Raw genomic sequence first — 16,494 nt, 5'->3', positions numbered from 1 at the left:
AGAGTAAAGGCGGTGGAGTTTAAGGGAATTTATAACTGATGACTTTGTTTTTCTCCTTGAACCAGCAGTCAGGAAATCACCAACACACGATGAATGGGATCGAGTGGCATAGGGCAGACATGAAGTGATTAAAACCTGGTCTGGAAAGCCAAATTCCAGCTCCATCATTTGCTAGCCCAGCGACCTTTGGTAGGGGTGCTACTTAAATTCTCAGAGCTCTACGTGCTCCCCTATCAGCAAAACGGGGGAAATGACAACAGTTACCTCAGGCTGTGGTGACTGTAATAATGCACATAAAGCCTGCAGCACAGCACTCCTCCTAAATGATCCCTGTCTCATTCTCCAGTCTCCTCCGTGCCCCATCCATCTTACACAATACTGCAGGAGAGAAAACTACCTAAAATGTAAATTTACCATGCCATTCTCTCACTACAGATCCTTCAGTGACTCTCACTACTTTAACATCAATCTAAAGCCCTTAGAGTAGGACTCAAATCTCTCAATGATTTGGCCCCTACCTCACTCCCCTGCATTATTTTCTACAATTTTATTATCCCTCTCATGTCCTCTTTGTGGTAACCCTGCATCATTATAATTTTCCTCCAAACTCTATGTCTTTTCAGATCTCTATGACTTCATTCAAGTTCTTCCCTCATCACGTTTCTTTACTTGGTGAACTCTTATTTATTCTTCAAGGCAGCACTCTAGAAAGCCTTTTCCAAACCCCTAGGGAGTTCTTCCTCTTTCCACAGCTCCCTGTGCTTAGCTTTTCTTCTACAGTGTGCATATTAGATAGGTAGACATGTTGCTTGATTGTCTGACTATCCCAAGTAGGTCTTCAAGAAACCGTGCCTGGCATGTACTCAGTAAGTCTTGTTAAATTGATAGGTAACTCAGTTGCCACTTTCCTTTTGAGATGCACGTCACATTCTGGTGTTCAAAGTGGAAACTGAAGTGCTTGTTATTCACAGCTCCTAACCATTTATAACAACCTGAGACTGAGATCTTTGGAATTCTAGAGCCAAAAAGTCCTCTTTTACGAATAATGTAATCCATTCTGTCCTTAACTTTAGTTTTAAGGTGATAAAAGAGACATCCAGAACAGGGAAGTAATTTTATTGAGATCACATAGTTCATGAATAGAATGGCAAAGAATTTTAGACCACACCCCCTGACTTGTTGAACAGGACCCTTTTCACTACTCCATCCAGTGAAAAATAATCTGTTCCCTCCTTCCCTACTCCAACCCCATTCAGCTTCTTGGGAAGACAGAATAGGTGACTGCCAAATCCTACATACCAACGCTCAGGTGACCTTCCCTGGGCATGGCAACCCACAACTCCACTGGTAGCAGTCACTCACTCTTCATTCTGCTGGGCATTCCTGGCTTAGAAGACCAGCACACATGGATCTCTCTCCCCTTCTTTATTTCCTACCTTGTTGCTTTCCTTGGGAACAGCCTCATCATCTTCATCATCATCACTGAACGCAGCCTCCACGAACCCATGTACCTTTTCCTCTGCATGCTGGCTGTGGCTGACCTCATCCTGTCTACTGCCACTGTGCCCAAGGCCCTAGCCATATTCTGGTTCTATGCTGGAGCAATATCCCTTGATGGCTGTGTTACCCAAATCTTCTTTATCCATGCTACCTTCATTGAGGAATCAGGAATTCTGTTGGCGATGGCACTTGACCGGTGTGTGGCCATCTGTGATCCACTGCACTATACCACAGTGCTCAGTCGTGCAACAGTCATAAAGATTGGCTTGGCTGTGGTCCTGAGAAGCTTCTGTGTGATAATCCCAGATGTGTTTCTGGTAAAGTGGCTGCCTTTCTGCCGTAGCAATCTGCTGCCACATACCTACTGTGAGCACATGGCTGTTGCCAAGTTTGCTTGTGCTGATATTCGCGTCAATGTTTGGTATGGCTTGTCTGTCCTTCTCTCTACTGTAGTGCTAGATGCCTTGCTTATCTTAGTGTCCTATAGCTTCATCCTCTATACAGTCTTCCACCTCCCCTCCCAAGGAGCTTGGCAAAAGGCTCTGGGCACATGTGGCTCCCACCTCGGAGTCATTTCCCTGTTCTACTTGCCTGGTATTTTTACCATAATTACCCAGTGGTTTGGGCACCATGTTCCTCTCCATACACACATTCTGCTGGCTAATGTCTGCATGTTGGCTCCTCCCATGCTGAACCCCATCATTTATGGGATCAAGACCAGGCAGATTCAAGAGCGTGTGCTCAGTCTTTTGCCCTCAAAGAGGAAATGATGCTAGACTTGACTAATCTGATGGTATGTTTATCACTATAGGGCTTTGTTTTTTTTTTTTTTTGCCTACTTTGTAGAGAACTACGAATTAAGATTCCACTGACTATAGATAAAGTGACTGATCATGACTTTGAAAATCAGATTATCATGTGACCTTGAAAAGTGTAGTGTTTAGGGAAGAACATAAGCTTTGGATCAGGATTAGGTTTGAATCCTGGCTTCCTTGATAACAGTGTGTTCGACCTTGGGTAAGTTACTTATTCTCTCAGAGAATCTTCCTGGCACATCCTTAGGGTGCCAGAAAAAGGACTATCAAAACAGTAATAACCAAATTAAACCATAAGAAAACTTTACGTACTAGGGCATTACAGTTAGAACACTTAGATAGACTCTATCTTAATGTAATCATATACATATATTTGATATCATTTGAAATACATTTTATTTTAAATTAGATACGGGAGGATGTCATAATCATTGCATTTCTTGATTGTCTTCATTGTACCTTTATCATAGGCCTATGATAAAAATAAATATAATAAAGTATGAACAGGACCTTGAATATACATGAGACAAAATAAGCAGTGGATACATTTTAAATTTTCTTTCTTTTCTGCTTTACTGACTTTATCTTTAAAATTGTAGTATAATATCTGTTTTTCCTAATTCAAAAGGAAGTTGTAGAATCAAAAGAGATTAGAAAATTCAACTAGTTTGTTTGAATTTTAAAGGGCAATATTAATGAGAATTAGAATTAGTGCTGATAGAGTCTTTCCTCATTTCTCAGGAGAACTTTTATGTGACACACAAGGGTATACCTGGATTACTTGTTAGTGACTATTGGTGGCGGTAAAAGTTGAGATTCTGTGAAATCTCTACGACTTGATTTATTTTGGTGGAGACCAAGGGAGGTATATCATCTGTGTAATGTGTATCTCCAAGTATAAAGGTAACCTGATATCCCAAGGTATTCAGATTTTGAGAACTGAGATTATTTAGGTTGATATCATTATGACAGTCTCCTCTCATCAGTATATCAGTGAAAGGGTGCAAATCATCATTTATACTGGTCAGCTCTAAGGCAGAAACATAGAGAAGCAGAAAAGCTGATTTTATAATCTGCCCTTCTTTTTCTTCATATTTCTCCATGAACCTAGCAAATACAAGCCCACCATTCCCCAGTACATCCTCATTTGCATAAACATGAATTCTCTCCCATATTCCTGCTCCAGTTTATTACCCAAGGAACTGGTCGACTTTGTCATTTATCTTGATTTAGTTGTCATCTGAGGATTTAGGACCTGGGTCTTTTCCGTTCTTTTTATCTTTTCTTCATAGGATTCTTTTCTGTCCTATGTTAAAAGACAGACCATTACTCATCCTTAGAAACAACTCTTTGATCAATAAAGTCTTTTGAAAGTCACTGACTTCTTTGTACAGTATCTAAATTTTTCATGAAATATTTAGTAGAAATGGTGCTGAGGGCAACCTGAGATTCTATTTTAGATAAGGAATCAGAGTTCCTGGAATGCTAGGGCTCTCTCACAGTCTACTGTGATTCAAGTTTAGAGCTTTATTGTTCCAACCTTAAAAACTTAAACTAAAGTATGCTGTCACCAGGTGATGCTGTTACCTCACTCCTGGCTTTCATATCAATCAGGGTTCAACTGGAGAAGCAGAAAGAGTAGTAGATGTGTATTAAGAGATTTATTGCAAGGAATTCACTTGCACAACTGTGGGGGCTGGGAAAGCAAGTCCTATATCCATAGGGCAGGCAGTAGGAAGGCAGGTTGGAACTCTCAGGCATGAGTTAAAGCTGTTATTCATAGGTGGAATATGATCTTCAGGGAAGCTTCAGTTCTGCTTTTAAGGCCCGATTGAATTAGACCCACCCAGATTACATAGGATAATCTCCTTTACTTAAAGTCAAATAATTATGCACTTCAATCATATCTACAAAATACCTTCACAGCAACATCTAGGTTAGTTTGAATAACTAGGGGCTTATAGCTAGCCACCAAGTTGGCATATCAAAAGACCACCACACTATTTAGATTGATATTTCCAACCCCATGTTTTCTTCTAGGAGTTGTGTGGTTTCAGGTCTTAGATTTAAGTCTCAACTAATTTTGAGCAAAAATTCTTTAAGAAATTTTAACTCTCTTGTGCACACTATCTCAGGCAAGGTGTCTCCCAAGTTTACTCCATACATTTTTACTAAGCATCTGCTAAATTCAGATGAGTCTCCAACAAATAATTGAATACTATGGTAGTTAATATAATCTATTTAAATATTAATATATAAATCCCACAACATTAAGGTAGTTGCAAACATCTCTAAACTCCCTCACCGCTGCTTCTAATTCCATATGATTATGTCCTCTTTGGAAAGAATAAGGGGATGGCCTTTCCTTCACCTTTAGGGATACAAGGAGAATGTTGATGAATATCATGTGGCAAGTATGGGGGATGTTGAGTGAAAACACATGGATGAGAAGAAGAAGATATAAGGGTCAAGTAACCAGTGAGATCTTCCATAGACTTTGGATTAAAATATAGTTGCAATCTGAGCTGTAAGACTTAGTTCATCTCTGCTTGGGAAGTGTTAGTTTAGTTAGGAACTTAAAGAGGAAGGTACAAGATGGGGCTCCTGGGGAAAGGAAGTAAGAACAGACTGTTGGGCCAACAGGAAAACTTCCCAAAGTAGGGGAGAAGACTGGGGTGTAGGGCCTTCCACAATCTACCACAAATGCATATGGAGCTGACATCTCCCATGTCATTATCTCTTGGGTACCTAAGGTTGGGTGTGGTGGCTGTCAGCACAGCACAGACTCCTAAACAGTGAGGAATTATAGAAATGACACCCACATTTTATCAGAATTCAGGCCCCTCCCATAATCCTAATCTTGTGGCCTTTCTTTAGGTTTTGGTCCCTGAGCAAGGAGGGGATTAGTTTTAAGGAAGGACTATTATCATCCTTGCTTCCAAATTAAACTATAAACTAAATTCCTCCCATGTTTAGCTTGGCCTATGCCCAGGAATGAATGAAGACAGCCATCCTGTGAGGCTAGAAGCAAGATGGAGTTAGCCACATTAGATTTCTCTGTCATAATCTTTACAAAGGCGAGTTTTCTCTTTTCAACTTTTTAGATTTGGGGGTATATGTGCAAGTTTGTTACCTGGGTATACTGCATGATGTTGAGGGTTGGGTATGAATGATCCTGTCACCCCGGTACTGAGCATAGTACCCAGCAGTTAGTTTTTCAACTTTTGCTCTCCTCCCTTCCTCCCTTGTCTAGTAGACCCCACTTTGTTGGCATCTTTATGTCCATGAGTATCCTGTGTTTGGCTCCCACTTAGAAGAGAGAACATGTGGTATTTGGTTTTCTGTTCCTGCATTAGTTTGCTAGGACAAAGGTGATTTCAAAAATTTATTTGCATTTTGTTTTAACATAGTTATGACCCACCTTCTGAAATTATACAATTTGGTATCACTGTCTTCACTGAATATATTATGGGCATCTCCCCCATGTTATTAATAATTTTATTTTGAAATGGCTGTGTAGTCTTCCGTTGACTAGATGGACAGTAGTGCTAATTGTTGATCACTAATGCTATAACCAATTTTCACTGTTATTCATTGAAGAATATCTTTATGCATAGGGCTATTTCCCAATGTCAAGTTATTTCCTTAGGATAGATTCCCAGAGGTGGGATTATTGAATGAAATAATACGAAAATCTCTGAGGCCTTTATTACATATTGACAAAATGATTCCAGAAATGTTTGTATCCATTTACATCACAACCAGCAAGGATAAATGTGACCATCTTGCCAGTATTGAGTATTATCATCTGACTAAATATTTGCTAATGTGATAATGAAAAAGTAGCATTGTTTTAGTTTGCATTTATTTGATGTCTAGCACAGTCGAACATCTTTTCATGTTAAGTGGTTATAGTTCCTCTTTTGTGGATTGTTAATGTCCTTTGTTCTATCTGTTGAGGTCTATTTAATACATAACAAGGTCATACAAATTTAAGACATTAACCTGGAAAAAAAACCACCAAAAATAATATAGTCATTTCTTTTTTATTTTATCTCAAAAGAAAACTCATTCAAAAGCATAATAAACCAAAACAATTATACTCCTAGATATCTGTCTCCCAAAATATACATGTAGAACACTCACACACCCATATGCAAACATATATGTCTATTCACCAAAAGATATATAAGAATATTCATATTTATTGCATACAGTACAAAAATGATATCAAGACTGTCAGGTAGTATTGCTTCCTTGGGAACACATTTTACAAGATTTTACAGACGCTCTGACAATGTTCACCATGATCTTAGAGGTGGTATAATAGCTACCTCTATATATTATTTATATTTTTATAAGTATATGTATTTGTGAAACAAATATTACTTATATTTCATTTTATTTATTTTATTATTTTTTTAAGTTTTTATTTATTTATTTTTATTATACTTTAAGGTTTAGGGTACATGTGCACAACGTGCAGGTTAGTCACATATGTATACATGTGCCATGTTGGTGTGCTGCACCCAGTAGCTCGTCATTTAACATTAGGCATATCTCCAAATGCTATCCCTCCACCCTCCCCCCCACCCCACAACAGGCCCCAGTGTGTGATGTTTCCCTTCCTGTGTCCATGTGTTCTCATTGTTCAATTCCCACCTATGAGTGAGAACATGCAGTGTTTGGTTTTTTGTCCTTGCGATAGTTTGCTGAGAATGATGGTTTCCAGTTTCATCCATGTCCCTACAAAGGACATGAACTCATAATTTTTTATGGCTGCATAGTATTCCATGGTGTATATGTGCCACATTTTCTTAATCCAGTCTATCATTGTTGGACATTTGGGTTGGTTCCAAGTCTTTGCTATTGTGAATAGTGCCGCAATAAACATACATGTGCATGTGTCTTTATAGCAGCATGATTTATAATCCTTTGGGTGTATGTCTAGTAATGGGATTGCTGGGTCAAATGGTATTTCCAGTTCTAGATCCCTGAGGATTCGCCACACTGACTTCCACAATGGTTGAACTAGTTTACAGTCCCACCAACAGTGTAAAAGTGTTCCTATTTCTCCACATCCTCTCCAGCACCTGTTGTTTCCTGACTTTTTAATGATTGCCATTCTAACTGGTGTGAGATAGTATCTCATTGTGGTTTTGATTTGCATTTCTCTGATGGCCAGTGATGATGAGCATTTTTTCATGAGTCTTTTGGCTGCATAAATGTCTTCTTTTGAGAAGTGTCTGTTCATATCCTTCGCCCATTTGTTGATGGGGTTGTTTTTTTCTTGTAAATTTGTTTGAGTTCATTGTAGATTGTGGATATTAGCCCTTTGTCAGGTGAGTAGGTTGCAAAAATTTTCTCCCATTCTGTAGGTTGCCTGTTCACTCTGATGGTAGTTTCTTTTGCTGTGCAGAAGCTCTTTAGTTTCATTAGATCCCATTTATCAATTTTGGCTTTTGTTGCCATTGCTTTTGGTGTTTTAGACATGAAGCCCTTGCCCATGCCTGTGTCCTGAATGGTATTGCCTAGGTTTTGTTCTAGGGTTTTAATGGTTTTAGGTCTAACATTTAAGTCTTTAATCCATCTTGAATTAATTTTTGTATAAGGTCTAAGGAAGGAATCCAGTTTCAGCTTTCTACATATGGCTAGCCAGTTTTCCCAGCATCATTTATTAAATAGGGAATCGTTTCCCCATTTCTTGTTTTTGTCAGATTTGTCAAAGATCAGATGGTTGTAGATATGCAGCATTATCTCTGTTCTGTTCCATTGGTCTATATCTCTGTTTGGGTACCAGTACCATGCTGTTTTGGTTACTGTAGCCTTGTAGTATAGTTTGAAGTCAGGTAGTGTGATGCCTCCAGCTTTGTTCTTTTGGCTTAGGATTGACTTGGCAATGTGGGCTCTTTTTTGGTTCCATATGAACTTTAAAGTAGTTTTTTCCAATTCTGTGAAGAAAGTCATTGGTAGCTTGCTGGGGATGGCATTGAATCTATAAATTACCTTGGGCAGTATGGCCATTTTCACGATATTGATTCTTCCTACCCATGAGCATGGAATGTTCTTCCATTTGTTTGTTCCTCTTTTATTTCATTGAGCAGTGGTTTGTAGTTCTCCTTGAAGAGGTCCTTCATGTCCCTTGTAAGTTGGATTCCTAGGTATTTTATTCTCTTTGAAGCAATTGTGAATGGGAGTTCACTCATGATTTGGCTCTCTGTTTGTCTATTATTGGTGTATAAGAATGCTTGTGATTTTTGCACATTGATTTTGTATCCTGAGACTTTGCTGAATTTGCCTATCAGCTTAAGGAGATTTTGGGCTGGGACGATGGGGTTTTCTAGACATACAATCATGTCATCTGCAAACAGGGACAATTTGACTTCCTCTTTTCCTGCTTGAATACCCTTTATTTCCTTCACCTGCCTGATTGCCCTGGCCAGAACTTCCAACACTATGTTGAATAGGATTGGTGAGAGAGGGCATCCCTGTCTTGTGCCAGTTTTCAAAGGGAATGCTTCCCGTTTGTGTCCGTTCAGTATGATATTGGCTGTGGGTTTGTCATAGATAACTCTTATTATTTTGAGATACATCCCATCAATACCTAATTTATTGAGAGTTTTTAGCATGAAGGTTGTTGAATTTTGTCAAAGGCCTTTTCTGCATCTATTGAGATAATCATATGGTTTTTGTTGTTGATTCTGTTTATATGCTGGATTACGTTTATTGATTTGCATATGTTGAACCAGCCTTGCATCCCAGGGATGAAGCCAACCTGGTCACGGTGGATAATCTTTTTGATGTGCTGCTGGATTCAGTTTGCCAGTATTTTACTGAGGATTTTTGCATCAATGTTCATCAGGTATATTGGTCTAAAATTCTCTTTTTTTGTTGTGTCTCTGCCAGGCTTTGGTATCAGGATGATGCTGGCCTCATCAAATGAGTTAGGGAGGATTCCCTCTTTTTCTATTCATTGGAATAGTTTAAGAAGGAATGGTACCAGCTCCTCCTTGTACCTCTGGTAGAATTCGGCTGTGAATCCATCTGGTCCTGGACTTTTTTTGGTTGGTAAGCTATTAATTATTGCCTCAACTTCAGAGCCTGTTATTGGTCTATTCAGAGATTCAACTTCTTCTTGGTTTAGTCTTGGGAGGGTGTATGTGTCCACGAATTTATCCATTTCTTCTAGATTTTGTAGTTTATTTGTGTAGAGGTGTTTATAGTATTCTCTGATGGTAGTTTGTATTTCTGTGGGATCGGTGGTGATATCCCCTTTTTCATTTTTTATTGCATCTGTTTGATTCTTCTCTCTCTTCTTCTTTATTAGTCTTGCTAGTGGTCTATCAATTTTGTTGATCTTTTCAAAAAACCGGCTCCTGGATTCATTGATTTTTTGAAGGGTGTTTTGTATCTCTATTTCCTTCAGTTCTGCTCTGATCTTACTATTTCTTGCCTTTTGCTAGCTTTTGAATGGTTTTCTCTTGCTTCTCTAGTTCTTTTAATTGTGATGTTAGGGTGTCAATTTTAGATCTCTCCTGGTTTCTCTTGTGGGTATTTAGTGCTATAAATTTCCCTCTACACACTGCTCTGAATGTGTCCCAGAGATTCTGGTAGGTTGTGTCTTTGCTCTCTTTGGTTTCAAAGAACATCTTTATTTCTGCCTTCATTTCATTATGTACCCAGTAGTCATTCAGAAGCAAGTTGTTCAGTTTCCATATAGTTGAGCAGTTTTGCGTGAGTTTCTTAATCCTGATTTCTAGTTTGATTGTACTGTGGTCTGAGAGACAGTTTGTTATGATTTCTGTTCTTTTACATTTGCTGAGGAGTGCTTTACTTCCAACTATGTGGTCAATTTTGGAAAAAGTGCAGTGTGGTGCTGAGAAGAATGTATATTCTGTTGATTTGGGGTGGAGAGTTCTGTAGATGTCTATTAGGTCCTCTTGTTTCAGAGCTGAGTTCAATTCCTGGATATCTTTGTTAACTTTCTGTCTCATCGATCTGTCTAATATTGACAGTGGAGTGTTAAAATCTTCCATTATTGTTGTGTGAGAGTCTAAGTCTCTTTGTAGGTCTCTAAGGACTTGCTTTATGAATCTGGGTGCTCCTGTGTTGGGTGCATATATATTTAGGATAGTTAGCTCTTCTTGTTGAATTGATCCCTTTACCATTATGTAATGGCCTTGTTTGTCTCTTTTGATCTTTGTTTGTTTAAAGTCTGTTTTATCAGAGACTAGGACTGCAACCCCTGCCTTTTTTGTTTTCCATTTGCTTGGTAGATCTTCCTCCATCCCTTTATTTTGAGCCTATGTGTGTCTCTGCATGTGAGATGGGTTTCCTGAATACAGCGCACTGATGGGTCTTGAGTCTTTATCCAATTTGCCAGTCTGTGTCTTTTGATTGGAGCATTTAGCCCATTGACATTTAAGGTTAATATTGTTATGTGTGAATTTGATCCTGTCATTATGACGTTAGCTGGTTATTTTGCTCGTTAGTTGATGCAGTTTCTTCCTAGCCTTGATGGTTTTTACAATTTGGCATGTTTTTGCAGTGGCTGGTACCGGTTGTTCTTTCCATGTTTAGTGCTTCCTTCAGGAGCCCCTTTAGGGCAGGCCTGGTGGTGACAAAATCACTCAGCATTTGCTTGTCTGTAAAGGATTTTATTTCTCCTCACTTATGAAGCTTAGTTTGGCTGGATATTAAATTCTGGGTTGAAAATTCTTTTCTTTAAGAATGTTGAATATTGGCCCCCACTCTCTTCTGGCTTCTAGAGATTCTGCCGAGAGATCAGCTGTTAGTCTGATGGGTTTCCCTTTGTGGGTAACCCAACCTTTCTCTCTGGCTGCCCTTAACATTTTTTCCTTCATTCCAACTTCGGTGAATCTGATAATTATGTGTCTTGGAGTTACTCTTCTCGAGGAGTATCTTTGTGGCTTCTCTGTATTTCCTGAATCTGAATGTTGGCCTGCCTTGCTAGATTGGGGAAGTTCTCCTGTATAATATCCTGCAGAGTGTTTTCCAACTTGGTTCCATTCTCTCCGTCACTTTCAGGTACACCAATCAGATGATGTAGATTTGGTCTTTTCACATAGTCCCATATTTCTTGGAGGCTTTGTTCATTTCTTTTTATTCTTTTTTCTCTAAACTTCTCTTCTCACTTCATTTCATTCATTTGATCTTCCATCACTGATACCCTTTCTTCCAGTTGATTGAATCGGCTGCTGAGGCTTGTGCATTCATCACGTAGTTCTTGTGCCTTGGTTTTCAGCTCTATCAAGTCCTTTAAGGACTTCTCTGCATTGGTTATTCTAGTTAGCCATTTGTCTAATTTTTTTCAAGGTTTTTAACTTCTTTGCCATGGGTTCGAACTTCCTCCTTTAGCTCGGTGTAGTTTGATCTTCTGAAGACTTCTCTCAACTCGTGAAAGTCAGTCTCCATTCAGCTTTTTTCCGTTGCTGGTGAGGAGCTGCGTTCCTTTGGAGGAGGAGAGGCACTCTGATTTTTAGAGTTTCCAGTTTTTCTGCTCTGTTTTTCCCCATCTTTGTGGTTTTGTCTACCTTTGGTCTTTGGTGATGGTGATATACAGATGGGGTTTTGGTGTGGATGTCCTTACTGTTTGTTAGTTTTCCTTGAAACAGTCAGGACCCTCAGCTGCCTGTCTGTTGGAGTTTGCTGGAGGTCCACTCCAGACCCTGTTTGCCTGGGTATCAGCAGCGGAGGCTGCAGAGCAGCAGATATTGGTGAACAGGAAATGTTGCTGTATGATTGTTCCTCTGGAAGTTTTGTCTCAGAGGAGTACCCAGTGGTGTGAGGTGTCAGTCTGCCCCTACTGGGGGGTGCCTCCCAGTTAGGCTACTTGGGGGTCAGGGACTCACTTGAGGTGGCAGTCTGTCCATTCTCAGATCTCCAGCTGCATGCTGGGAGAACCACTTCTCTCTTCAAAGCTGTGAGACAGGGACATTTAAGTCTGCAGAGGATTCTGTTGCCTTTTGTTTGTCTATGCCCTGCCCCCAGAGGTGGAGCCTACAGAGGCAGGAAGGCCTCCTTGAGCTATGGTGGGCTCCACCCAGTTCGAGCTTCCTGGCTGCTTTGTTTACCTACTCAAGCCTGGGCAATGGCGGGCGCCCCTCCCCCAGCCTCGCTGCTGCCTTGCAGTTTGATCTCAGACTGCTGTGCTAGCAGTGAGTGAGGCTTCATGGGCGTAGGACCCTCTGAGTCAGGCACGGGATATAATCTCCTGGTGTGCTGTTTGCTAAGACCATTGGAAAAGCGCAGTATTAGGGTGGGAGTGACCTGATATTCCAGGTGCTGTCTGTCACCCCTTTCTTTGACTAGGAAAGGGAATTCCCTGACCCCTTGCACTTCCTGGGTGAGGCAATGCCTCACCCTGCTTTGGCTCATGCTCAGTGTGCTGCACCCACTGTCCTGCACCCACTTTCCGACACTTGCCAGTGAGATGAACCTGGTACCTCAGTTGGAAATGCAGAAATCACCCATCTTCTGTGTCGCTCACCCTGGGAGCTATAGACTAGAGCTGTTCCTATTCGGCCATCTTGGCTCCACCTACTTATATTTTAATAGCCTCAAACTGGAAATTACCTAAATGTCATTAACAATAGAATGGATAAATAAGTTGTAGTATGTCTATGCAATAAAATATAAAACAGCAATGGTATGAATGGATTGCAATTACAAGAAATAATAAGGATGAATCTTATAATGTTAAGTCACAAACATGAAACTAAAATGAAGCTAGACTTCAAGATGGCCAAATAGGAAGAGCTCTGGTCTGCAGCTCCCAGCGTGATTGATGCAGAACACGGGTGATTTCTGCATTTGCAGCTGAGGTACCTGGTTCATCTCAGTGGAACTGGTTGGAGAGTGGGTGCAATCCATGGAGGGTGAGCTAAAGCAGGGTGGGGCATCACCTCACCTGGGAAGCACAAGGGGTCAGGGGAATTTCCATTTCCTAGCCAAGGGAAGCCATGACAGACTGTACCTGGAAAAATGGGACACTGAATCCCAAATACTGCGCTTTTCCCAGGTCTTAGCAACTGGCAGACAAGGAAATTCTCTCCTGTGCCTGGGTCGGCAGGCCCCATGCCCATGGAGCCTTGCTCATTGCTAGTGCAGCAGTCTGAGATTGAACTCAGAGGCAGCAGTCTGGCTGGGGGAGGGGCATCCACCATTGCTGAGGCTTGAGTAGGTAAACAAAGGGGCCAGGAAGCTAGAACTGCACGGAGCCCACCACAGCTCAACAAGGCCTATGGCCTCTATAGACTCCACCTCTGTGAGCAGGGCATAGCTGAACAAAAGGCGGCAGACCACTTCTGCAGACTTAAACGTCCCTGTCTGACAGCTCTGAATAGAGCAGTGGTTCTCCCTGCATGGTGTTTGAGCTCTGAGAACAGACAAAGTGCCTCCTCAAGTGGGTCCCTGACCCCCATGTAGCCTAACTGGGAGACACCTCCCAGCAGGGGCTGACAGACACCTCATATGGGCAGGTGCCCCTCTGGGATGAGGGTTCCAGAAGAAGGATCAGGAAGCAATATTTTCTGTTCTGCAGGCTGCGCTGGTGATACCTAGGCAAACAGGTCTGCAGTGGACCTCCAGCAAACTCAAACAGACCTGCAGCTGAGGAACCTGATGATTAAAAGAAAAACTAACAAACAGAAAGGAATAGCATCAACATTAAAAAAAAGGACATCTATGCCAAAACCCCATCTGTAGGTCACCAACATCAAAGACCAAAGGTAGACAAAAAGAACAAAAATGGGGGGAAACCAGAACAGAAAAGCTGAAAATTCTAAAAACCAAAGCAACTCTTCTCCTCCAAAGGATCACAGCTCCTTGCCAGCAACGGAACAAAGCTGGATGGAAAATGACTTTGATAAGTTGACAGAAATAGGCTTCAGAAGGTTGGTGATAAACTTCTCCAAGCTAAAGGAACATGTGCAAACCCATCGCAAGGAAGCTAAAAACCTTGAAAATAGGTTAGACAAATGGCTAACTATAATAAACAGTGTAGAGAAGACCTTAAATGACCAGATGGAGCTGAAAACCATGGCACGAGAACTTCATGATGCATGCACAAGCTTCAATAGCCAATTCGATTAAGTGGAAGAAAGGGTATCAGTGATTGAAGATCAAATTAATGAAATAAGGTGAGAAGAAAAGGTTAGAGAAAAAAGAGTAAAAAGCCTCCAAGAAATATGGGACTATGTGAAAAGACCAAATCTACGTCTGATTGGTGTACCTGAAAGTGATGGGGAGAATGGAACCAAGTTGGAAAACACTCTTCGGGATATTACCTAGGAGAACTTCCCCAACCTAGCACGGCAGGCCAACATTCAAATTCAGGAAATACAGAGAACACCACAAAGATACTCCTTGAGAAGAGCAACCCCAAGACACATAATTGTCAGATTCAACAAGGTTGAAATGAAAGAAAAAATGTTAAGGGCAGCCAGAGAGAAAGGTTGGGTTACCCACAAAGGGAAACCCATCAGACTAACAGCTGATCTCTCAGCAGAAACCCTACAAGCCAGAAGAGAGTGGGGGCCAATATTCAACATTCCTAAAGAAAAGAATTTTCAACCCGGAATTCATATCCAGCCAAACTAAGCTTCATAAGTGAGGAGAAATAAAATCATTTACAGACAAGCAAATGCTGAGAGATTTTGTCACCACCAGGCCTGCCTTATAAGAGCTCCTGAAGGAAGCATTAAACATGGAAAGAAACAAGTGGTACCAGCCACTGCAAAAATATGCCAAATTGTAAAGATCATCGATGCTATGAAGAAACTGCATCAACTAACGAGCAAAATAACCAGCTAACATCATAATGACAGGATCAAATTCACACATAACAATATTAACCTTAAATGTAAATGGGCTAAATGCCCCAGTTAAAAGACACAGACTGGCAAATTGGATAGAGTCAAGATCCATCAGTGTGCTGTATTCAGGAGACCCATCTCACGTGTAAAGACACATACAGGCTCAAAATAAAGGGATGGAGGAAGATTTACCAAGCAAATGGAAAGCAAAAAAAAAAAAGTAGGGGTTGCAATCCTAGTCTCTGATAAAACAGACTTTAAACAAACAAAGATCAAAAGAGACAAGGCCACTACATAATGGTAAAGGGATCAATTCAACAAGAAGAGCTAACCATCCTAAATATATATGCACCCAATACAGGAACACCCAGATTCATAAAGCAAGTTCTTAGAGACCTACAAAGAGACTTAGATTCCCACACAATAATAATGGGAGACTTTAACACCCCACTGTCAATATTAGACAGATCAACGAGACAGAAGGTTAACAAGGATATCCAGGACTTGAACTCAGCTCTGCACCAAGCAGACCTAATAGACATTTATAGAGCTCTCCACCCCAAATTGACAGAATATACATTCTTCTCAGCACCACATCACACTTATTCTAAAATTGACCACATAGTTGGAAGTAAAGCACTCCTCAGCAAATGTAAAAGAACAGAAATCACAGCAAACTGGCTCTCAGACCACAGTGCAATCAAATTAGAACTCAAGATTAAGAAACTCACTCAAAACTGCACAACTAAGTGGAAACTGAACAACCTGCTCCTGAATGACTACTGGGTAAATAACGAAATGAAGGCAGAAATAAAGATGTTCTTTGAAACCAATGGAACAAAGACACAACATACCAGAATCTCTGGGACACAGCTAAAGCAGTGTGTAGAGGGTAATTTATAGCACTAAATTGCCCACAAAAGAAAGCAGAAAAGATCTAAAATTGACACTCTAACATCACAATTAAAAGAACTAGAGAAGCAAGACCAAAAAAATTCAAAAGCTAACAGAGGGCAAGAAATAGCTAAGATCAGAGCAGAACTGAAGGAGATAGAGACACAAAAAAAAACCCTTCAAAAAATCAGTGAATCCAGGAGCTGGTTTTTTTGAAAAGATCAACAAAATTGATAGACTGCTAGCAAGAATAATAAAGAAGAAAAGAGAGAAGAATCAAATAGATGCAATAAAAAAGATAATAAAGGGGATATCACCACTGATTCCACAGAAATACAAACTACTATTAGAGAATACTATAAACACCTCTACACAAATGAACTAGAAAATCTAGAAGAAATGGATCAATTCCTGGACACATACACCCTCCCAAAGACTAAACCAGGGAG

The 16,494-nt window shown here is 40.4% G+C and overlaps 1 protein-coding gene across 1 annotated transcript; it reads left to right on the top strand.

Moving 5' to 3' along the window:
* Window positions 1–1,325: 1,325 nt before the first annotated feature.
* On the top strand, window positions 1,326–2,270 carry LOC100599972 (olfactory receptor 52B4-like). The gene has a single exon (XM_003254514.1). The coding sequence runs from the start codon at window positions 1,326–1,328 to the stop codon at window positions 2,268–2,270; it is 945 nt and encodes a 314-aa protein (XP_003254562.1).
* The last annotated feature ends 14,224 nt before the right edge of the window (window positions 2,271–16,494 follow it).

Source organism: Nomascus leucogenys, unplaced genomic scaffold (genome assembly GCF_006542625.1).
Source record: "Nomascus leucogenys isolate Asia unplaced genomic scaffold, Asia_NLE_v1 000711F_103125_qpd_obj, whole genome shotgun sequence".
In the NCBI taxonomy this organism is placed as follows: Eukaryota; Metazoa; Chordata; class Mammalia; order Primates; family Hylobatidae; genus Nomascus; species Nomascus leucogenys.
Note: the sequence above shows the minus strand (reverse complement) of the source record. Positions and strands in the feature narration are given on the sequence as shown.

Coding starts and splice junctions, on each gene's coding strand:
- LOC100599972 (XM_003254514.1), top strand. CDS start 1,326: ATGGCAACCCACAACTCCACTGGTAGCAGTCACTCACTCTTCATTCTG.